At 42.3% G+C, this 25,158-nt stretch overlaps 1 protein-coding gene across 1 annotated transcript in view; it reads right to left on the bottom strand.

Moving 5' to 3' along the window:
• Nucleotides 1-18,161, bottom strand: part of LOC115103559 (voltage-dependent calcium channel gamma-5 subunit) — a 29,359-nt gene extending 11,198 nt beyond the window's left edge. The window contains exons 1-3 of the mRNA XM_029624397.2: nucleotides 17,750-18,161; nucleotides 6,056-6,295; nucleotides 1,230-1,316 (exon numbers count right to left, since the gene is read on the bottom strand). Of these exons, the coding sequence (XP_029480257.1) occupies nucleotides 1,230-1,316; nucleotides 6,056-6,251 (283 nt within the window). The 5' untranslated portion in view covers nucleotides 6,252-6,295; nucleotides 17,750-18,161. The remainder of the gene's footprint in view (nucleotides 1-1,229; nucleotides 1,317-6,055; nucleotides 6,296-17,749) is intronic.
• Nucleotides 18,162-25,158: the final 6,997 nt, after the last annotated feature.

The following is a 25,158-nucleotide window of genomic DNA, read 5'->3' as shown; positions in this document are numbered from 1 at the left end:
ATCTCAATCCCATTGAGCGTGTCTGGGACCTGTTGGATTAGAGGGTGAGGGCTATTCCCCCCAGAAATGTCCAGGAACTTGCAGGTGCCTTGGTGGAAGAGTGGGTAACATCTCACAGCAAGAACTGGCAAATCTGGTGCGGTCCATGAGGAGGAGATGCACTGCAGTACTTAATGCAACTGGTGGCCACACCAGATACTGATTTACTTTTCTGTGGAACTTGTTCAGTTTATGTCTCAGTTGTTGAATCTTATGTTCATACAAATATTTACACTTTTTTTTTTTACCTTTTTAACTAGGCAAGTCAGTAAAGAACAGATTCTTATTTTCAATGACGGCCTGCCTAGGAACAGTGGGTTTACTGCCTGTTCAGGGGCAGAACGATTTAAGTTTGCTGAAAATAAATGCAGTTGACAGTGAGAAGATGTTTCTTTTTTGCTGAGTTTATGTGATCGTGTTTCAATGTAATGAAGGTATGAAATTGTTATTTTCAAATTCAAAATCTCTTTTTGGGCTTGTGGTCAATTTGCACTATTATTATAATCAACCATCCGCTCAGACAAAAATTGTCCCGCGGTTGAATCTAGTTACCTACCCCTGGCATACCCCGTACCTTCGGTCTCTCTGGGGGAATGACATAAGTATATGACATACAGTATGTGCATCGCATCATTGTCCACAGAATTCACTATTTGTCATGATGATAATTCAACATGCCTTTTGTTTGACATTATCAGAATGGACCCTGTGCGATTGACAATGAAGCACATTCTTCCTCTCCTCAGGCATACCCCTCATCTATCACTGAACTTATGTCAAAGTTTTTAAAAATGTATTTTAACAACAGAAATATCTTGAGGCCTAAAGTGACAGCAGTCTGTCTGGCGGCCTAGGAGTTAGGCCAGGAGCTCTTCCTGACCATGTGATCTGATCTGGGAAAACTATGGGCTCTGGTTATATGATCGTTAATGACTTGCCAGGTCATACAGTCAGGAAAAACTCTTGGCCCTACCTTTATGCCCTCCCACAACAGAACAGGTGTGTTTGTGCTCGGGACCAGAGTCCGTATTCCTAACGTATCCGCCTGTCCATGTTATCTCATACTGTACATGGTGATCTAAAAAGGTCAAACAGATCCTAAATCAGCACTCCTACTCTAACACACTTGATATGTCCCCAGAACAGATGAAGATGACACTGAGTTGAGCGTATGACAAGTCTTCACTTACTCAGCACACTAACTGTAGACTCCGACGTCAGCTGCACGTTGGTGGGCATCACATACTCAATGGTGAAACAACGGCCCTTCTCATCTCCTACAACACAAGCAAAGGAGAAGGCATTTATTAACCCTTTACGACACCTTTAACATGTGAATACAAAGCCCACACACTTGGGGCTCATCGCTAAAAAAGGGGGTAAGTAGAGTTAATCAATGGAATTGTGCAGGAATGAAATGGCATGAATGTAGATGAATAGATATGAGAGAACTGTTGCATAGAGTTGGGAATAGACATAGGAGAGAACTGTTGCATAGAGTTGGGAATAGATATAGGAGAGAACTGCTGCATAGAGTTGGGTTATAGATATAGGAGAAAACTGTTGCATAGAGTTGGGAATAGACATAGGAGAGAACTGCTGCATAGAGTTGGGAATAGATATAGGAGAAAACTGTTGCATAGAGTTGGGAATAGATATAGGAGAGAACTGCTGCATAGAGTTGGGAATAGATATAGGAGAAAACTGTTGCATAGAGTTGGGAATAGACATAGGAGAGAACTGCTGCATAGTTGGGAATAGATATAGGAGAGAACTGCTGCATAGAGTTGGGAATAGATATAGGAGAAAACTGTTGCATAGAGTTGGGAATAGACATAGGAGAGAACTGCTGCATAGAGTTGGGAATAGACATAGGAGAGAACTGCTGCATAGAGTTGGGAATAGATATAGGAGAGAACTGCTGCATAGAGTTGGGAATAGACATAGAAGAGAACTGCTGCATAGAGTTGGGAATAGATATAACAGAGAACTGTTGCATAGAGTTGTGTTAATGGATTTAAACAGACAGACAACAGGGTTGTTAGATCAGGAAAGAGGAAGATGTGTTTGTGCCAACACCCAGCCATGACATTTTATCACCCTGTCCTGTGACGAAAGAGTGTTTATTTTAATTTCACCCTAACCACAGGTGATGGTGTGTGTGTGTGTGTGTGTGTGTGCATGTATGCGTGCGTGTGTGTGTGTGTGTGTGTGTGTGCATGTATGCATGCGTGTGTGTGTGTGTGTGTGTGCATGTATGCATGCGTGTGTGTGTGTGCATGTATGCATGCGTGTGTGTGTGTGTGTGTGTGTGTGCATGTATGCATGCGTGTGTGTGTGTGTGTGCATGTATGCATGCGTGTGTGTGTGTGTGTGTGTATGTATGCATGCGTGTATGTATGCATGCGTGTGTGTGTGTGTGCATGTATGCATGCGTGCGTGTGTGTGTGTGTGTGTGTGTGTGTGTGTGTGTGTGTGTGTGTGTGTGTGTGTGTGTGTATGCATGTGTGTGTGTGTGTGTATGCATGCGTGCGTGGGTTTGAATCTCTCTCACGCTGCAGAATCTTAGCAGTAATTAACCCTCTTCAATAAGTGAGTCTTTGCTGTCAGTCTGGTATAATTTAATTACTAGAAGGCTAATGAAGAGCCATGGGATCCCTCGCTGCCTTATTAAGCCATAATGGCCTGTCCCAAATGGCACCCGATTCCCTAAATAGTGCACTACTTTTGACCAGGTCTCTGGTCAAAAGTAATGCACTATGTAGGGAAAAGGGGGGCATTTGGAACGCATGCCATATTGTGTCAACGATGTCAAACACCATTAACAGTAACACTAGACAAGTCACAATTATATAGAGATGGCAGCAAATGGATTTATAATGATGTTGCACAACTATTGCTGTGGCGATGATGGACTGCAGTAAAATGTATTACATAATAAAAGGAATCAAATTAGACTGCAACTTTTAGACATACTACAGTATATATGTTCATAAATACTATTCAGCTCTGCCCAGAAAAACAACATTCAAATTAAAGCACCCAGCATTGTACCTGGTTAGGCCAGGAGGAGGACTTGGTGAACAGGTGAACCATGGTTAGATGGTTTGGTGGAATGAAAGAAAAGGACATGTATTTGTACTTGTGTACAGTACCCCTACATGTCCAAAGCAGGGCCCCAGTTTCTGGTCTGGAGTGTGAAGTAACAAGCTCTGCTGGTCGTCTACTTCGTAGCAACCTAGCGGTGCCAAAAGCCCTGGTTTGCCCAAGAAAGCCTACATAAATTCTAAATCGCCAAAACGCCCCCAAAATTTTGAGGGAGGTTTTGGTCTCTAAAATTAGTTTATTATGATCAAGTTCGAACCCAACGTGAATTATTTGAAAGTTAGCTACAAATCAATAGATTGAATTAAACAGTGATCCATTCTGACAACTACATTTGTTGTCATACAGGACCATGTACTGAAACAGACCAATCACAGGTGGGTAGGCTACGAGGAAGTGCCATTCAGCAATATGGCGCCCTTCAAATTGTCCATACGGAATGCATGGATGACATTAGCGTTAGCACTATCTACTGGTTTTAATGTCTATGGTCCAAAGTCGATAGGTGGCTTATTTCAGTTTGTTCTAACTCAATATAACAAATCCCCTTCATTTTTCTTACTCGTCATGAGGTGGTTTACTGGACACATATTAGTCATCCTGGACTAAAACGCATGTTCAATGGAAAATCTCCTCGAAAAGTGTCTTCCAGTCCAGGAAACTGGTCTTATGTGCGTGTCGATCAACCAGTGACCTGTTTGCCATTTCTAAACGACTATAGCACCCTAGTCAGAACATCTTCTTCCCAGTCTCATGGACATGAGAGAAGTGAGCTTTTATACATCAGTGGATTGACCAGAGTCAATACAAGCACAAATCAAACAGACTGGAACCAACAGCTGCATTTAACACTACCACTCAATGGGCGCTCCGCAGCATCAATACTGGGCATAACACAGCCCCCATTCACTCTTTATGTTGTAATGATGTATCATAACAGTACTGAGTCAGATAGGCCCAGTGTGTCTGTCCCTAACTAAACATAAGCCTAGAGTTTCTGGGTCAAACAGACAGCTAGCTGGGGCAGTTTAGCAACAAGGCCATTAAATCGCCGCTAAAACACAAATAATGGCTCCTTAGTCCTGCATTGGAAGTTGGTCTTTTGGACCAAGGCAAAACATTCGCTATTTAATCACCACAGAAACATGTCATGTTGACAGTGTGTTTGCTTGAGAACATGTGGAGGTCAGGATGGACACGGAGGGCTAAAAAAGACATGTTTATATGGAAGTACCTAGGATGTGCTTTGTACCATCATGTCACTTTGTGATACTTCCTGGGAAGTATAATGCTGGTGAGGGGAGAAATTAGCCCGTCCTCCCCATTTTTACCTCCACCAGCAGTCACTGGTATAATGGCAATATAGAAACAAATCCTGTTTATTGTCCTGACAAATATTACTTGGCAAGTGCATGCATTTTAAATACAGTACATGTTAGCTCATTAGTTAATGCACTGGCTACATTTGATTGTGTCAGCCTCAGCTTCCTTGGGAGAGACGACAGGTAGCTGAGGCTGACACAATCAAATGTCAGAGAGGAAGTGAACACCTGGTTTACTGCTTGGAAACACTTTGAAAGATAGCGTCGCTCAGAGAGAAAAGGGGTGGCGTCTCAGTGCAGTGAGGGAGTGGGGCCGGAAGAGGTAGAGCTTCCCTGTGATAGGGCACAAGGTAACCATGCGGGGTGGAGAAAAGCCCGTGTTAGTTCCCCTTGAAACAAGGCTTTTCACAGTCAGAGTAGAAGGAGAAGGTGAACAGGGGTGTTGGTTTAGCTTGGCTAGTAGGGTCACTACTGCGTCTTCAGAAAGCGGGCCAGTTTATGGGCCTGGATAATAATGCAGGTGTTGTATGCTGGAATGACGAGTGGCATTGGCCAGCGCTGAGGAACACGTCAGCAATGGGACACATGGGGTAGTGACAAAGGAAAAAAGAGAATGGAGAAGAGCATGATTTTTTTTCACAGTAAGCGTCCTAGAGCGAGAGAGCAGCCGGGCTGAGTTGATAGGACATGGTAATAACCCAACATGGGGAGACAGGGTAACTCAAGGACAGGTCACTGGGACACAGCTGAGAGGGAGTGGAGAGAGAAGAGGATGAACATTTGACTCTCAAGAGTCTAGTGAACCAGCCTGCAGTGCCAGCCTGTTTCTCCTCCTCGCCAACTCCTGTCATCACTTACCAAAACAGAAACAGACTGGCACAGAGGCCAGCTAGAAGCTACCAGTCATCAGACGTAGACACTTCAGATACTGAAGTAAACAATGGTCAGTGTCCCTGAATGGTTATGATGATCTCGGGACACCCAAGGGGCAGACTCTACCTTGATCCTAGATTTGTTGGGCCAGTAACCGAAAGTAGGTTCTAATACCCGAACCGACAAAGTAAAAATCTGACTATGTGTCCTTGAGCAAGGCACTTAACCCTAAATTCCTACAGGGGCGCCGTACTACTAAACTCAACTCTTAGGGAAGAAAAGGTGTTATCTAGAACCTTAAAGGGGTATATGGCAGTCCCTATAGAATAACCTTTCTTTGGTTCCAGATATAATCCTTTTTGGTTCCAGGTAGAACCCTCTGTAGAAAAGGTACATACAACCCAAATGGTTCCACCAAAAGGGTTCTTTGGCTGTCCCAATAGGAGAACCCTTTTAAGTTGTATGTTCCAAAAGGGTACCTGGAACCAAAAAGGGTTATCCACGGGGTCAGCGGAAGAACCCTTTTGGAACCCTTTTTTCTAAGAGTGTATGGCTGATCCCGTAAAACCACACATTTCACTATACCTATCTGGTGTTGGTGACAAAGCATATGTCTTTTTGTTCAGCTCTGACTGCAGGGACATATGTATCTCTAATCTGAACTGATCCTAGATCTGTAATTAAGGGGCAACGTCTACCCCTAACCAGAAACTTACCAGCTGTGAAGCAGACCCTCCAGAGGCCCGAGTGCAGGGACATGCGTAACTCAGTGCTCTGATTGAGGGGCAGGATGACGCCCTCCTCCAGATAGAGCCAGTAGTCAGTACTGACAGCGACGCCCAGCAGGCCCAGGGCGCACACAGCGAACACGCTGCTTAGCACTGTCAACACCTTCCTGCCACACAGGGTCATACCACATCCACAACTGCAGGGGGCGCCGCCGGCAGAAAGAGGAGCTGCAGGGAGACAGAGAGGATGGAGTTAATAGAAAAAGGTAGTGGTCGGTGTCACAGTACTCAATGATAAGGCCATGTCTATGTCCTAATGGTCAATTGTGAGACAATGGCTAAGACCCAATGGTCAAGTCTGCGTCCCAGTTGTCACTTGCCAGACAAACTTAAGCCATGAGCGTTACCTGGGAGGCAGCTCTGCCTGCCAGGCATGTCTCAATATGTAAAACATGTCCCAGTAATCCTCCCTGCTCTTCTTTCCATCCTGACATCTAATCGGTGTATCATAGTTTAGTGTACTTTTATATTAGTGTTTTACTTTGTCAGTTGTTTAGCCCTATTTTTTTTTTTAAGTAAGGAAAATCTAGCCTAGTGCCCTGATCTCTCAAAATACTTTTAGAAGAGCCATACAGTGTATCCTGCTTCATGAACATTGGGCTGATTTTGAAAAAGCTGAACTTTGAACTGCAGTTGTAGGTCTGTCTGCCCTCGCTTTGCCTCAGGCCAAAACCACACACCACTAATAGTGCTGGGGAGGCCTGTGAATTACTCCCCATATTCCATAATTCAGCCCATCTGATTAACACAACATGATCCAGTCAAGACCCATCTGATTAACACAACATCATCCAGTCAAGACCCATCTGATTAACCCAAGATGATCCAGTCAAGACCCATCTGATTAACACAACATGATCCAGTCAAGACCCATCTGATTAACACAACATGATCCAGTCAAGACCCATCTGATTAACACAACATGATCCAGTCAAGACCCATCTGATTAACCCAAGATGATCCAGTCAAGACCCATCTGATTAACACAACATGATCCAGTCAAGACCCATCTGATTAACCCAAGATGATCCAGTCAAGACCCATCTGATTAACACAACATGATCCAGTCAAGACCCATCTGATTAACACAACATGATCCAGTCAAGACCCATCTGATTAACACAACATGATCCAGTCAAGAAAAAGTCCAGCATTCTTACACTTTGATGGTGTGACATATGCAACAGCATATTGATGTTGATGCTCATCAGTCATAAGCAGCACTGATCACTTGGTTGCAGGAGCTGTTGCCCACGCTAGCTGGAAGCCTGATTTCTGGGCATGCATGGGGATGTGTTGAAAAGGCAGTCCTTTTACATAATGAGTTGTCTGTTTACTGTCACTGGCTGTTTTTGAGTGGGAATGTGTGTGTGAGAGAAATACCAGTCTATTCAGGCTTTGTTTTTCTCTCTTTGCAAAGACTTGTATGGCTTCACATTAGAGGTCGACCGATTATGATTTTTCAACGCCGATAGCGATTATTAGAGGACCAAAAAAGCCGATACCGATTATTGGAGGACCAAAACAGACGATACCGATTAATCAGCCTTTTTAAAAAATATATATATATTTTTTACATGTATTTGTAATAAAGAAAATTACAACAATACTGAATTAACACTTATTTTAACTTAATATAATACATCAATAAAATCAATTTAGCCTCAAGTAAATAATGAAACATGTTCAATTTGGTTTAAATAATGCAAAAACAAAGTGTTGGAGAAGAAAGTAAAAGTGCAATATGTGCTATGTAAGAAAGCTAACGTTTCAGTTCCTTGCTCAGAACATGAGAACATATGAAAGCTGGTGGTTCCTTTTAACATGAGTCTTCAATATTCCCAGGTAATACGTTTTAGGTTGTACTTATTATAGGAATTATAGGACTATTTCCCTCTATACCATTTGTATTTCATTAACCTTTGACTATTGGATGTTCTAATAGGCACTTTAGCATTGCAAGTGTAACAGTATAGCTTTTGTCCCTCTCCTCGCCCCTACCTGGGCTCAAACCAGCAACACAACGACAACAGCCACCATCGAAGCCGCATTACCCATGCAGAGCAATGGGAACAACTACTAGAAGGCTCAGAGCGAGTGACGTTTGAAACGCTATTAGAGCGCGCTAACTAGCTAGCCATTTCACTTCGGTTACACCAGCCTCATCTCAGGAGTTGATAGGCTTGAAGTCATAAACAGCGCAATGCTTGATGCACAACGAAGAGCTGCTGACAAAACGCACAAAAGTGCTGTTTGAATGAATGTTTACGCGCCTGCTTCTGCCTACCACCGCTCAGTCAGATAATTAGATACTTTTATGCTCAGTCAGATTATATGCAACGCAGGACACGCTAGATAATATCTAGTAATATCAACCATGTGTAGTTAACTAGTGATTATGATTGATTGTTTTTTATAAGATAAGTTTAATGCTAACTAGCAACTTACCTTGGCTTACTGCATTCGTGTAACAGGCACTCCTTGTGGAGTGCAACGAGAGAGAGGCAGGTCGGCCTCACGGCCCCTTGTATCACGATATTGATAACATGGCCTCACGGCCCCTTGTATCACGATATTGATAACATGGCCTCACGGACCCTTTGTATCACGATATTGATAACATGGCCTCACGGCCCCTTGTATCACGATATTGATAATATATGGGTACGAATGCATAAGATGACTAATGCATCTCATTTAAAGGGCTTTTGCAAGTTCATTGTTTCAAAGGACTGAGTCAGAGCAATTGGTGTGACAGTGGTAATATAAATATCTCATCTGACCTCTGACTGTGGATGCAACACATCTCTCCCACTACGGTTGACTCACTATGGTGCAGCTATGCGTGTAATGAGACTGGCCTATTCTATCATTACCAATTAACCACTTTATAATTTGGACAATTAGAAAATCAATTCCATTTAATTAGAAGTGGATGAAGGCAAAAAGGTCCATAGGCCTTCTCTTCAGACCAAAGTAAATTTGGGCCACGTAGCTCACTCAGAGGTGGGAAATTACCATTGGTCAGCTAGGAAAGGAGACGAGGAGGTGATAAAGTGATTGGGACACAGCCATAGACTCACCAGTCAATCAAATGGGACTTTTTAGCACAAAGGTCCAGCAGGTGTAAGCAATGAGGGGAAAGCAAATGAGGGCCATTATCAGGTAGCCAATCAGTCCCCATTCAGTACAGCTCTTACCCACACGTCCACTTAGATATTAATACCAGCCTTTCAACACCAGTGGCTTTGCTAGCATGTGACGCGCTAGCTTGCGTGTGACGCACTAGCTTGCGTGTGACGCACAAGGCCATTCATTGACAGGCTACTGTGTTTTATCATAGGGTGGTTAACGTTCGATGCTAGCATCCAGTTGCGCTCGTTACTCCCACACACACACACACACACACACACACACAACGCATCATTACCAAACCTCTAAAAATAGAGATCTATCAAGGCAGTTTGAGCTTCAATGTATAGAAGGCCTACCTCCTGGTGTAGACAAAACTACATTTCAAATAATAGATAACTATAAATGACAAAACGCTATGCCTAAACGACAGGACACTGAATGACAATGCAAAATGACAGAACACTAAGTCACAACACCGACAGAGCACCAAATGACAGAATACTAAATTATACAAAACATAATGACCGAATAAATGACAGAACATTAAATGGCAGAACAAGCCTGACTGTTGATCACGCGTCATCAGTGCAAGATGGTTTAAAAATGTACAGACGTCATTAGTCCTTGTGCGATCAGTCAGAAATAGTCTGTCCATATTAAAGTGTCTGGGGGAATAGGGTAAAAGTGTGTGATTCTCCATTCCAACTCTATGGGACTGTATTTGGACGGTGACGTTTGCAGGCTTTTCGGGCTGGCTGTCGCAGATGGGGAGACTGGTTGCCAGAGGGGCTCGACAAGTGTTTGGATGGGGAAAGAAGGGCCCATCACATATGGAATGAACCAGAGACAAGTGAAGGCAGGGATAACTTTGCCATGCCTGGCTTTGCTACATCGTCACTATCTGATGCTAAAAGATGAGGACTTCTAGGATTTGAACCAATATGGACCTGAAATTCAGAAGAAATAGAGTAGAAATATTTTAAAGCTTTCAGTTGGGGGAAGACATTTTTTGTTTTTGTTTTTTTTGTACAGATTTGCCTGTGTACATTAATGCTAGTTAACTGGTTCTATGAAGTGTCTAAACAGCTACTTCCACAGGAAGTTATTAGCAAATATGTTCTGTTGTATATTCATGAACTCTTATACCAGGAGAAAGCAACCAGTGCAGGGTGTTGTGGACTTTTGGGCCATATACAAGTAAAAGACTAGGAGAAATATCCAGACAGACTTATCTTTTCTACAGTGAAAATACCAGGCAGTCAGAAGTGGGAATGCAGTCTAATCTAGTTGACGTCTAAGTGTCATGGTGAAATAGTTGCCATTAGGGCAGAACAATATCCTCTAACTCAACATGAAAATGAGAAAGAAAAGATTAATATGTAATATTTTAGTTATTTCCGAATCCCTTAGATATCATTATCCTAGTGGCCGCATCCTTTTGAGGAGCCATTTGCTCTGCCCACCCAAAGGATAGCACGATTAAATGCTTATCATCAGTAGCTAGTGGTGTTTTGATTAGATTTTTTATTTTTTATTTTTTTAAACAAGTTTCCTAGATTGGTATGGATCCACTTATAAGTGTCACATCTTAGACAAAAGACAGAATCCAAACAGGGAGTCTATTTAAGCAATAAGGCCCAAGGGGTTGTGGTATATGGCCAATAAACCACAGCTAAGGGTTGTTCTTAGTCACGACACAACACAATTAGAGTAGTAAAAATACATTTTGTCATACCCCATGGTATACGGTCTGATATACCACAGCTTTCAGCCAATCTCCAGTCAGGGCTAGAACCACCCAGTTGATAATTTGGAATATATCATTGTTTGAGTGTCATTGTGTCCCGTCCTCGCCACATGAAGCACAGTCTTGGCAAAGGCTTAATACCTGTTGCCATGGTATAGTGGGGAATACAGGGAGCTATGATGATGTCCAACTTGCCAGTTCTATGTGTGAGTCATTGGTTTCCAAGAAACTTATTGACAAATGCACATAACACACATGCTTGCATCTGCACACACACACTTTTCAGATTAGATCAAAGGATACCCACAGCCAATAACCAAATTCTGCATCATGTCCATTCACACGCACACAAAGAGATCAACAGGCCTCATTCAATCTACTATGAATACTAATTCAGTCCAAACATTGGTCCTGCCCGTACGGGATTATGAATGGCGATTGAGCCGAGAAAAACTGTCTATTGACCAATGTTTCTCATTAGATGTTCAAAGCTTCCAGGGCCTAAGCTGGGAGATCCAAAAAGCCTCATAGTCCCTCTTTGCATTATAACAAACTACCTTTGAAGAAGATGGGCACATCCATTCTGTGACTGGAATCCAATACACGGATGAACACCCAACAATCTAGTTCTGTTTAGTGTCTAGTATATTTTATTACTATAGAAACCTAAACAGTCTTATTTGACTGCACCTGAAGCAATTTTGACCATGCACCTACATACTCTGGGTTATGTTCATAAAAGCAAGCAATAGAAAATGCTTTCAAATATTCTGCAAAAGAAAACTAAAATTATAGTTTCTTGTTCGACAAGTCCCAGTTCTGTTTCATTTTTCTCCAGTTGGTGCCTTATGAACATGACCAAGGTCTGTTCTGTGGTGTCTCCCGCCACTCACCACGCGAGGGAGTTCATTGTAACAGCGACCAAAAGCCAATTTATGCTTGATCCGAAAATGTGGTCGGAGGCTCCGGAGGATTACAGAGGCCAAATCAAGCCCCGTACCACATCGCCGTGCACCTCTCAAATGTTGTAATAACGCGGTTGGCTCCGTACAGCTCCGCATTGACACGATTGGTTGACGGTAGGTGGGGGCGGGAGGTTCTGTATAAACAAACTCACTTCCTTGACAACAGCTCTGCTCCGCGAAGTGCAAAAAGTAAGTTTGCTCTGACTTCGGCGGAGGCCGCATCGTAGTAAATGCTGTATGGCCACAGCAGATATCAGATTGACCATGCACCTAACTGTCTCCAGTGGAATGGAACCCACTGCATCATCACTAATGGAACTAGGTCAGTCAGTACTCTCGCTGTCCATTCAATTAGCACGCACCCAGCCTCATCAGCCTCTATTCAATCCAAAAGCCAACTACCGTTTTTCAACACAACGGTCGGAAAGTCAATGATGGGGGGGGGGACAACCTGCAATGAATCAGAACTCTGTTCCAATAACTCTCACAGCCTCATGGAAAAAGGGTGGTCACTGGTCAGGATCACATATGGAATTTATGTTTAGTCTTTTGATGTTGATATTTTTAGGCTATGGTGTTATCCATTGGTTGCTTGGAACCGTCCTTGTTAGGATCTATGGGCTAGTGTAATTTAGGATTTGTAGAGTTTGATTTACATGTCATCGACTGTGTTTGTAGATGTTGCTAATAGGCTATACCAGCTCATTTGAATACCAAGCATTCTGAACATTCCAGCTCATTTGAATACCAAGCATTCTGAAATACCTGCTCATTTGAATACCAAGCATTCTGAACATAGCAGCTCATTTGAATACCAAGCATTCTGAACATAGCAGCTCATTTTAATACCAAGCATTCTGAACATACCTGCTCATTTTAATAGCAAGCATTCTGACCATACCTGCTCATTTTAATACCAAGCATTCTGAACATACCTGCTAATTTTAATACCAAGCATTCTGAACATACCTGCTCATTTTAATAGAAAGCATTCTGACCATACCTGCTAATTTTAATACCAAGCATTCTGACCATACCTGCTCATTTTAATACCAAGCATTCTGAACATACCTGCTAATTTTAATGCCAAGCATTCTGAACATACCTGCTCATTTTAATACCAAGCATTCTGAACATACCTGCTCATTTTAATACCAAGCATTCTGAACATACCTGCTCATTTTAATACCAAGCATTCTGAACATACCTGCTCATTTTAATACCAAGCATTCTGAACATACCTGCTCATTTTAATACCAAGCATTCTGAACATACCTGCTCATTTTAATACCAAACATTCTGAACATACCTGCTCATTTTAATACCAAGCATTCTGAACATACCTGCTACTTTTAATACCAAGCATTCTGAACATACCTGCTCATTTTAATACCAAGCATTCTGAACATACCTGCTCATTTTAATACCAAACATTCTGAACATACCTGCTCATTTTAATACCAAGCATTCTGAACATACCTGCTAATTTTAATACCAAGCATTCTGACCATACCTGCTCATTTTAATACCAAGCATTCTGAACATACCTGCTCATTTTAATACCAAGCATTCTGAACATACCTGCTCATTTTAATACCAAGCATTCTGAACATACCTGCTCATTTTAATACCAAGCATTCTGAACATAGCAGCTCATTTTAATACCAAGCATTCTGAACATAGCAGCTCATGCAAATTCAACAGTATAAACAGCCATTTATGCTTCAATTACCCAACTGACTTGGTCCCTACCACTGAACGTGATTGTCACACTAGGACCTGGTTATAATCCAACACAATAACGTCTGGAGTTACTCAAACATTTGTCAGTAGTAGAACAGAAATGAATGTTAACCAAAATGTCTGTTAAAAAAATAAATAAAACATGATTTCTCTGTCACTGTCAAGGATTCATCTGTACACTCCTTTCGTGAAAGCCACTGACCCAGTTTCCATGACGGCCGGATGTCGCTATGCACCGTCTCCAGAGTAACATGGCTTGTGTGTTCCACTGATGCGAGTTGGCGGTCAGTGGGGTGGACAGCATCAGAGGACTATAGAGCCCTGTGGACAGTGGCTGGACATGGGGGACATGACATGGAGCCCCAACACAGCTATGGAGGGAGCTAGCAGTTAGCTAGAACACTAGCATACAGTAGCATAGGCACTACAGGGCTGTGCTAAATCAGTCATACGCATACGTCAAACAGTCTTCCTGACCTACAAAACACTCCGAGACTCCCGGTACGCTTCCCCAGCACCATGCTTACAAGAGTATCTACTATACGTCACAAGAGACTGTTGTTAGTAACGCTGTATTTTTGGCTATAAAAATATCCCGAAACCTGTCGCTTAGCTCGAAAATAAATACCAGGCAAGGGGACGGCATAAAGGTCATGTTATTTCACCACTGTGCTCCCAAAACAACATTCCAATGGCCCTCCATCTAAAGATTTCTATTTCCACAACAACAACAACAACAAAAAGAAAAAGAGGATTTCATTTTTGAACGCAAACTCAACCCAACAGTTAAACCTCTGGAGACTCTGCAGAGGGCATCTTACCAGCCTCGAGTCTTTAGGGTTCAGAGGCAACAACGGACTGCCTCTGACTGAGTGCCCGGGGACAGTTCGTGTCAGAACATGTTAGTAGGCTTGAGCAGTGCTTGCCTCGCTCCAAGCCTTTTATGCTGCTCCAAAGGCATCTCCCTGACAGATCTCAGCCAGTGTTTCTTGGCTGTGCTCGCCTCTTCGGTCACACTTTATTTGGATAGTCCCGATTTTCCGTCTGTAAGTGCTCTACAGATGGTCATACTATCAGCAAACTCTCTGTTGATAAGCAACTGCTTGCGAAGGTTACAGTAAGGGTCAGGGTTAAGTTTAGAATAAGGGTTAAGGTTTGGGGTAGGGTAAGGGTTATATTTAGGGTAAAGATAAGGGTTAAGGTTGGAGTTAGTAGATAGTTAGCGTAAAGATAATCTGTAAAGCATCTACAGATGGACTATCCAAATAAAGTATTTCTGCCTCTTCAAACAAGGCTAGAATGTCAGCAGCCTGTCAATCAACTGATCCCAAAATAAAATGAGTAACTGTGGTGATCATTTTCTCAAATAAAATCTTTCAGATGACACTCCACTGTTGATTATGTCAGAAATCTATATGGGATCTGTTCAAATGTATTTTCACTTAAAATAAAACACATAAATTAGTATCTTTATACCTCAGCTGTAGGACATTGAAACTGTATGCTACGATAAACTCTCCCACGGTTCATCATAACATAGAAGCATACGTCATGTTTGAGGGGCAAATGGCAAAACACAGCCAGTCACCCGGAGAAATGGCACATTCTCTGGCTTTGTCATGAGACCAAGTACTCTCTCTTTTATTGCTTAACTTGGCCATGTCTCTTTTGTGTGCAGCACAATACTAAGGTTCCCACATTAAGGAAGAATATATCAGGTATCAAGGTAAGACCCAGATGCAGACCGTATCGAAGTAACAATGTTTATTACAGCAACAGCGGCATCGGAACAGGACAGCAGGCAGGCTCAGGTCTGGCAGAGGTCGGTAATCCAGAGGTGGGGCAAAGGTACAGGCAGGCAGGCAGTTCTCAGGGGCAGGCAGAGTGGTCAGGCAGGTGGATACAGGGTCAGGACAGGCAAGGGTCAAAACCCAGGAGGATGAGAAAAGAGAGACTGGGGAAAAGCAGAAGCTGACACAAAAAAAACTGGCAACAGACAAACAGAGAACACAGGTATAAATACACAGGGAATAATGGGAGAAAATGTGCGACACCTGGAGGGGGGTGGAGACAATCACAAGGACAGGTGAAAGATCAGGGTGCGACAGAATAGGATAATGAGCCAGTCGGAAGAAACAGAACTTAGATGTAAAAGTCACGAGTCAGTGTGTTGTTATGACAGTGCCATAGGAGAGAGGAGACAGACAGACAGAAGCATAGGCAGGCTGGCTGAGACAGTGTAATAGTGTAAAGCGGACAGACAGCAGGACAGACTGTACAAAAAGAGGCAGGCCCTGTGATATGGGACCTCCAACAGAAAAAGAGGGAGAGTGGTATTAGCTCCCCTGTCAAGCAGATGCTGACGCTGTGTCAGTGTACATCGGCTGTGAATTAGCCCGTGGTAACCGCCAGAAGGTTAAATAACATTGGTCTGTGTTCATGACTGCCAGTCTCCAAGGCTACAGGCATGTATAGACTTGGCACATAATAACTAATTTCTCTCTTATTTCATTATGACTTTAACAGCAATTTTAAAAGTCAGTTTTATTCAAAACGATACAGTTAGTTGGTCTTTGATTATGTAACCTTTATTTAACTAGGCAAGTTGGGTTAATGTGAACGTGCATCTATCCTATTACAAATTCTTATTTAAAATGAAGGCCTACCGAGGAACAGTGGGTTAACTGCCTTGTTCAGGGGCAGAACGACAGACTTTTACCCTGTCAGGTCGGGGATTCGATCCAGAAACCTTTCGGTTACTGGCTCAACGCTCTAACCACTAAGCTACCTGCCGATTATGACAACTATCACGGTATAAACTGGGGATGCAAAGGGCAAGTCTGGCATGCAAGGAACGCCTTTGTCACAAGTGTCGCAGGATTGTAAATAATAATCAACTGTAATTAAAGCACAAGACAAAATCACCCAATTTCTCATTCTGATCCTTGTTTTTGTTGATTATCTACATGAACAACATGTAGCCCAATCTAACCTGTTAGACTTTCGCTGGATAATACTGATTGGGACTATTTCATAATTGTGTGCCCATGCCACTAAAGCACACATGCCAATACCATGTGCTGCCCAACTCGCCCCAATGGGCTCTGGCAAGGGTTGGGTTAATGTGCACGTGCATGTATCCTATTACTTAAAAAATAAAAAATAAATAAAAATCACCTTTATTTAACCAGGTAGGCTAGTTGAGAACAAGTTCTCATTTACAACTGCGACCTGGCCAAGATAAACCAAAGCACAACACAGAGTTAAACATGGAATAAACAAACACACAGTCAATAACACTATTCAGTAGGGTAAAGTTAGAACGTTTTCGATCGTTTCAGGTTTGGGAGTTTGATCACAGTGATAGTGAAATATGCTATCAAACGTATAACAGCATCACAGATACTCAAACCACCAAACAAAATCGATACGGACTCCACTTTCCACCAACGTCTGCCTGGTCCTGCTCTTCAGTAATGCACTAAACCTAAATTAAATTACCAAGTGGGATGCGTTCAATATCGTTTCGATTTTCAAAGCAAGGGCTTGCAATTATATCTATACTTGCCTGCCAACAACGTCAATTCCAGACTTGTCTTTAAAAAAAACTATGCTTACACATTAGTTCATGCTGAAAATATCATTCCCACACAGTCGTAAAAACTACCTGTTCGTATTCACATCGATATGGTAAAAAGTTGTTTATGGAAGTGAAGGTTTTCCCTCCACCTTAAACTCAATAGCTGACTAAATGGATTTGAATATTTATACAAAGGATAGTGTTTATTGTATCATTGTTCGACCTTTACAGTTACATTTTTTACATTGCTAGCGTCGCTCTGGATAAGAGCGTCTGCTAAATGACTTAAATGTAAATGTACATCCCATGAATAAGCGTAAGCTTCTAAAAATAAAAAGCAGTGAATGTAGAAAACAATAGTATATCACGTGGAGACGAACAAACTAAAGAGGCGCTTCTGAGCTAAAGACACTTCAAAAGGAAAGGAAATAATTCAAATAAACATAGTTTACCTTCACAAATAAGTCTCGTCGAGGAAAGCGCTATTTTTCTTACAATTACTGTTCCTCCCGCGTCGCTCTACACTTGTCTACAGACTCGCGGAGAAGCAGTGGATGTGTCGCGCACTTAGTGCCCCACAACAGGACAATACTCGTTGCGCACTCCACTTCAGCCTGGCGCCAGCAGTTGGGCAGCGGCAGCCTCTGGGGATATGGTTAGCCTATGAAGCTTCACTGATTAAACAAAATCAAAGTTAGCTTTTGCGAAATGCAGACCACAAATAATGTCCCTCTTTTGGATAAAACTACGGTCCAGAGATTGGCACCCATAGACTTTTCTTCATCTCAACGTTCTGGATTCGAGTGAGCTGAATACGACACAGCTCTTCAATCAAGCATCAAACCCACGACGAAGCTTCCATCATGTGACATTCAAAACAAGTACCCTTGGGTGACTTTGGCATCATAACCCTTTTCATTTTAAAAAGTTATAATTATTTACTACATTATTATTAAACATTATGTCTGACTATGGTATTTATGTGTGCATAACATTTACAAAGCATTACAACTAAATGTAGCACTGACCCACCCAAAAGGAGACGCATATGGTCATTTATCCAATTATTTACGAGCATATGGCTTATCAGTGTAGTATCCATAATTAAAAGCTGGCTGGAAAACGTTGATTGTCCACATATACATGCCTCATTGCATCTCAGCTATTATATCGCCCCTTGCATTTCCCTCTCCACCCAAGGGAGAACTACTTTTCCTGGCACAATTTGTTAGGTCTATTTCGCAAAAGCTAACTGATTATGTATGTTTGTTCTGGCATCAGTGAAGCTACGACCTGTTATTCTTCCCGTCTATCCATGTTCTTTCGCAGTCAAAGCGTTGCTTTGGTAACATTTCAGCTCAATGGACAGGGCCAGAATATGCCCCACAGGCAGTGTATAAAATGTTGCTGGTATAAAATATGTATCCTAATGGATTATAAAGACCTCGAACGTTTTTGAAGTAACAAATTGCCGTGGTAGCTACAACCATAGACATAGAACTGAATGGAATTCTAATTCTATAACTCAGCACCAGCAACCTTTCAAAACTCCACTCCTCTCATTAACCCCTCATTAGGGACATTACCGAAACACTATACTTCATCCCCATCGTAGCTGAACATTAAATATGAAGCAACCGGCCCTGAGACTGCATCCCAAATATGGCACTATTCCCTATATAATGCACCGAGGCCCTGGTCAAAAGTAGCACACTATATAGGGAATAGGGTGCTGTTTGGATGAGGGAATAGGGTGCTGTTTGGGATGCACACAGAGTGAAGGGGAGAGAAGGTCAAGGTTGGTGTGTTCATAATTGGATAAATAGATAATTAGTATTGTTTTGGGCCTGGTTCTCAAACCAGTGGCACACTAAATGAGATTACACACTCTGGGGAAGAGGAGTGGCTGTCACTACATTTTGGTAACACTAAACAGGGGTTGTGTGTGAGTGAGTGAGTGAGTAGAGAGAGATTTTTGGTAGAAATGATAGTATTGGTAATAGTAATCATAGGGATAGTTGTGGTATTAGTGTAAATAACAGTGGTGGTAGCATTCATTTTAGTAGTAATAATAGTTGCTTGTTATTTTCCATGTTTAAACAATTATTGATTCTATTTTCTATTACTATCCACTGTTATTATTCTATTGTTATTTCTATTTCGTTTTAACTATTCTATTTTATTATTTATTGTTTTATTATTACCTTACAATTTCAAGAATATTGCATACATTGATGCTTTGGCAATATTGACACAATGTTTCTCATTTTAATCAAGGAATTTGGATTTGAGAGAGCTGGACCTTTTAACAAGTTCCCTCAACATACAGGAGCCATTGTTTTCACAGAGCTTCCAAAACTCCCATTCCAATACTCACACTAGAGCAATGAACAGACTTTTAGGGCTCCAGACTATAGCAGCTCAGATGTTGAGCAGACATCCCTAGTGGTTACTGGTAGAGCAATGAACAGACTTTTAGGGCTCCAGACTATAGCAGCTCAGATGTTGAGCAGACATCCCTAGTGGTTACTGGTAGAGCAATGAACAGACTTTTAGGGCTCCAGACTATAGCAGCTCAGATGTTGAGCAGACATCCCTAGTGGTTACTGGTAGAGCAAAGCAGACAGTTAATTCGATTCAGATTCAGGGAAGCCGTTGACACAATGATATGGGCTTCGTTCCAAATGGCACTTTTCCCATAAATAGTGGACTACTGTTGACTAGAGCCCCAAGAGCCCTGGTCAAGAGTAGTGTACTGAATAGGGTGCCATTTGGGACAGGACCATTATGGCTTAATAAGGCATCGAGGGATCCCATGGCTCTTCATCACTAGCGTTTTATTAATTCAATTATACCAGACTGACAGCAAAGACTCTCTTATTGAAGAGGGTTAATTGCTGTTAAAATGTAGAGTCAGATTAAGAGAGAGAGAGAGTGTGAGAGGGGGAGAGAGAGATTCAACAAATCTAATGACACCTCCTCTCCTTACCCACCACCCCACTCACGTATGCACGTCAGAGTGCTAAGATGTCATGGCTGGGTGTTACTTATGTTGAAACTAATAAACATTGAAGAGCATGATGTACACTTGTACAATTTTGTGTCTCACAAGGTAAAAGTAACAGCTTTGGACCTCTTGAGGGAGAGAGAGAACGAGAGACAGAGAGCTGTATGTTTCCATGGGACTATCATGAGCTTCTTGCTAATTCAGGTGAAGTCATTGTAAAGCCTTGTGCTGTATAGTGCAGTGTGTTCGGGAAGTATTCAGACCCCTTCCTTCCCCTTTTCCACGTTTTGTTTTGTTACAGCATTATACTAAAATTGATCAAATATTTGTTTCCCTCATCAAATCTACATAATGACAAAGCAAAAACTGTTTTTTAGAAATGTTTGCAAATGTATTAAAAAATATATACAGTGGGGCAAAAAAGTATTTAGTCAGCCACCAATTGTGCAAGTTATCCCACTTAAAAAGATGAGAGAGGCCTGTAATTTTCATCATAGGTACACTTCAACTATGACAGACAAAATGAGAGAGAAAAAAATCCAGAAAATCACATTGTCGGATTTTTAATGAATTTATTTGCAAATTATGGTGGAAAATAAGTATTTAGTCAATAACAAAAGTTTCTCAATACTTTGTTATATACCCTTTGTTGGCAATGACAGAGGTCAAACGTTTTCTGTAAGTCTTCATAAGGTTTTCACACACTGTTGCTGGTATTTTGGCCCATTCCTCCATGCAGATCTCCTCTAGAGCAGTGATGTTTTGGGGCTGTTGCTGGGCAACACAGACTTTCAACTCCCTCCAAAGATTTTCTATGGGGTTGAGATCTGGAGACTGGCTAGGCCACTCCAGGACCTTGAAATGCTTCTTACGAAGCCACTCCTTCGTTGCCCGGGCGGTGTGTTTGGAATCATTGTCATGCTGAAAGACCCAGCCACGTTTCATCTTCAATGCCCTTGCTGATGGAAGGAGGTTCTCACTCAAAATCTCACGATACATGGCCCCATTCATTCTTTCCTTTACACGGATCAGTCGTCCTGGTCCCTTTGCAGAAAAACAGCCCCAAAGCATGATGTTTCCACCCCCATGCTTCACAGTAGGCATGGTGTTCTTTGGATGCAACTCAGCATTCTTTGTCCTCCAAACACGACGAGTTGAGTTTTTACCAAAAAGTTATATTTTGGTTTCATCTGACCATATGACATTCTCCCAATCTTCTTCTGGATCATCCAAATGATCTCTAGCAAACTTCAGATGGGCCTGGACATGTACTGGCTTAAGCAGGGGGACACGTCTGGCACTGCAGGATTGGAGTCCCTGGCGGCGTAGTGTGTTACTGAGGCTTTGTTACTTTGGTCCCAGCTCTCTGCAGGTCATTCACTAGGTCCCCCAGTGTGGTTCTGGGATTTTTGCTCACCGTTCTTGTGATCATTTTGACCCCACGGGGTGAGATCTTGCGTGGAGCCCCAGATCAAGGGAGATTATCAGTGGTCTTGTATGTCTTCCATTTCCTAATAATTTCTCCCACAGTTGATTTCTTCAAACCAAGCTGCTTACCTATTGCAGATTCAGTCTTCCCAGCCTGGTGTACGTCTACAATTTTGTTTCTGGTGTTCTTTGACAGCTCTTTGGTCTTGGCCATAGTGGAGTTTGGAGTGTGACTGAGGTTGTGGACAGGTGTCTTTTATACTGATAACAAGTTCAAACAGGTGCCATTAATACAGGTAACGAGTGGAAGACAGAGGAGCCTCTTAAAGAAGTAGTTACAGGTCTGTGAGAGCCAGACATCTTGCTTGTTTGCAGGTGACCAAATACTTATTTTCCACCATAATTTGCAAATAAATTAATTAAAAATCCTATTTTCTGGAATTTTTTTCTCATTTTGTCTGTCAGTGTACCTATGATGAAAATTACAGGCCTCTCTCATCTTTTTAAGTGGGAGAACATGCACAATTGGTGGCTGACTAAATACTTTTTTGCCCCACTGTATATGTATCTTATTTACATAAGTATTCAGACCCTTTGCTATGAGACTTGAAATTGAGCTCAGGTGCATCCGGTTTCGTTTGATCATGTTGACTCCGGTTTCCTTTGATCATGCTTGAGATGTTTCTACAACATGATTGGAGTCCACCTGTGGTAAATTGAATTGATTCGACATGATTTGGAAAGGCACACACCTGTCTATATAAAGGTCCCACAGTTGACAGTGCATGTCAGAGCAAAAACCAAGCCATGAGGTCGAAGGAATTGTCCATAGAGCTTCGAGACAGGATTGTGTGGAGGCACAGATCTGGGGAAGGGTACCAAAACATTTCTGCAGAATTGAAGGTCCCCAATAACACAGTGGCCTCCATCATTCTTAAATGGAAGAAGCTTGGAACCACCAAGACTCTTCCTAGAGCTGGCCGCCGGTCAAACTGAGCAAACAGGGGAGAAGTGCCTTGGTCAGGGCGGTAACCAAGAACACGATGGTCTCTCTGACAGAGCTCCAGAGTTCCTCTGTGGAGATGGAAGAACCTTCCAGAATGACAACTATCTCTGTCAGAGGGACTATTAAATCAGACCTTTATGGCAACGTGGCCAGACAGAAACCATTCCTCAGTAAAAGGCACGACAGCCCACTTGGAGTTTGCCAAAAGGTACCTAAAGGACTCTAAAATCATGAGAAATAATATTATCTGGTCTGATAAAACCAAGATTAACTATTTGGCCTGAATGCCAGATTCACACCTGGGGGAAACCTGGCACCATCCCTACGGTGAAGCATGGTGAGGGCAGCATCATGGTGTGGGTATGTTTTTCAGCGGCAGCGACTAGTCAGGATCGAGGGAAAGATGAACAGAGCAAAGTACAGAGAGATCCTTGATGAAAACCTGCTCCAGAGTGTTTCGGACCTAAGAGTGGGGCAAAGATTCACCTTCCAACAGGACAATGAACCCAAGTACACAGCCAAAACAATGCAGGAGTTACGTCGGGACAAGTCTCTGAATGACCTTGAGTGGCCCAGCCAGAGCCCGGACTTGAACCCGATCAAACATCTCTGAAGAGACCTGAAAATAGCTGTGCAGCGACACTTCCCATCCAACCTGAGAGCTTGAGAGGATCTGAGGAGAAGAATGGGAGAAACTACCCAAGTACAGGTGTGCTAAGCTTGTAGTGTCATAAATCAAGGCTGTAATTGCTGCCAAAGATGCCTCTACAAAGTATTGAGCAAAGGGTCTGAATACTTTTGTAAATGTGATATTCTGCCAAATTATTTGTTTATAAATTTGTAAACCTTTCTAAAAATCAGTTTTTGCTTTGTCATTATGGGGTATTGTGTGTAGATTGATGAGGAATCACTTTTAGAATAAGGCTGTAATGTAACAACATTTTGAAAAAGTCAAGGGGTCTGAATACTTTTCGAATGGACAGTATATCTGCTTGTTCACAATATTTGAATTTCATCCCTTGAATTGACATGAAATGCATGTAGCTCCTTCCACCTCATTGATTGGCCCCTGGTTGGTTGGTAAGACGTTCCGTAGATATCCGCTCTGTAGATCTGCCAAAAATGCTGCCCTTTCTGGTAAGTTCTAACAGATCTGACCATTACACCATAGTTCTTCATCAACACCAGCCTGTCCTTCAGTCTACCCAGCAATGGAGCTGATGATCAACCTACTCAGACATCTGCATAAGGTGGGTGTATAGTACTCACATGTCTATGTCTGTCCATGCCACGTCAAAGTTGATTTGACATTATGCACAGGATATAGTGTAGCGTACACAGTACAAGAATTTGCTTATCTCAAGCTCTTCCACAAATGCTTTCACACAAACACAGATATGAAATTCTAAGTATTAAGTACACAACCATTACAGTAAGCAATTTCATTACCTACCTACCACAGCTTTTATAGTTCCTGTATTCTGTTTGTCTGACCTGGTTGCAAAGGTGTAATGACCTCATGAGTCCACATGGGAGAGGAGATGGAACCCTGCCCTAGATGGAACCCTATATACCCTGAGTGTACAAAACATTAACACCTTCCTAATATTTAGTTGCACACCCTTTTGCTCTCAGAACAGCCTCAATGCGTCGGGGCATGGACTCTACAAGGTGTCGAAAGTGTTCCACAGGGATGCTGGCCCATGTTGACTCCATGTCCATTGGGTGGTCTTCATACACACGGAAAACTGTTGAGGGTGAAAAAAACAGCAGAGTTGCAGTTCTTGACATACTCAAACCGGTGCGCCTGGCACCTACTACCATACTGCATTCAAAGGCAATTAAATGTTTCACCCTCTGAATGGCACTCATACACAATCCATGTCTCAATTGTCTCCTGCCTTTCATCTATACTGATTGAGGGGGATTTAACAGGTGATGTTTATAAAGCTTTCACCTGGATTCACCTGGTCAGTCTGTCATGGAAAGAGCAGGTGTTCCTAATGTTTGGTACACTCAGTGGGATTTTGTCAAAAGTAGTGCACTATATATGGAATAGGGTGCCATTTGAGACACAGGCCGGGTCTGGGCCAGATAGACATTAAGTACAGGTTGAACTCCGTAACTGGAACATCTGCAGGGGCCTTCCTGTGCCAACCAGCTTGTAAATGAGAAAGCCAGCAGCTGACAAAGATTTTGATTGTGCCACAGCGTCCACAATGAAAAATTCAGCACCTCATTTTCACGCTTCTTCTGAGAGCTTCACTTGTTAAACTTTTAATGTCCGTATGCACTCACCCCTTTTCCTCGCATATGATGGTAGCCTTGGTTAAGGTTCATCACGCTTATCCAAACGGCAAGAGACACTTGGACTTCTGTTACTGAAGCTTACTGAGATCGTGGACATAATGTCATACATC

The sequence above is a fragment of the Oncorhynchus nerka genome, linkage group LG15 (assembly GCF_034236695.1).
Source record: "Oncorhynchus nerka isolate Pitt River linkage group LG15, Oner_Uvic_2.0, whole genome shotgun sequence".
In the NCBI taxonomy this organism is placed as follows: domain Eukaryota; kingdom Metazoa; phylum Chordata; class Actinopteri; order Salmoniformes; family Salmonidae; genus Oncorhynchus; species Oncorhynchus nerka.
This window is presented reverse-complemented; position numbering and strand designations above follow the sequence as displayed.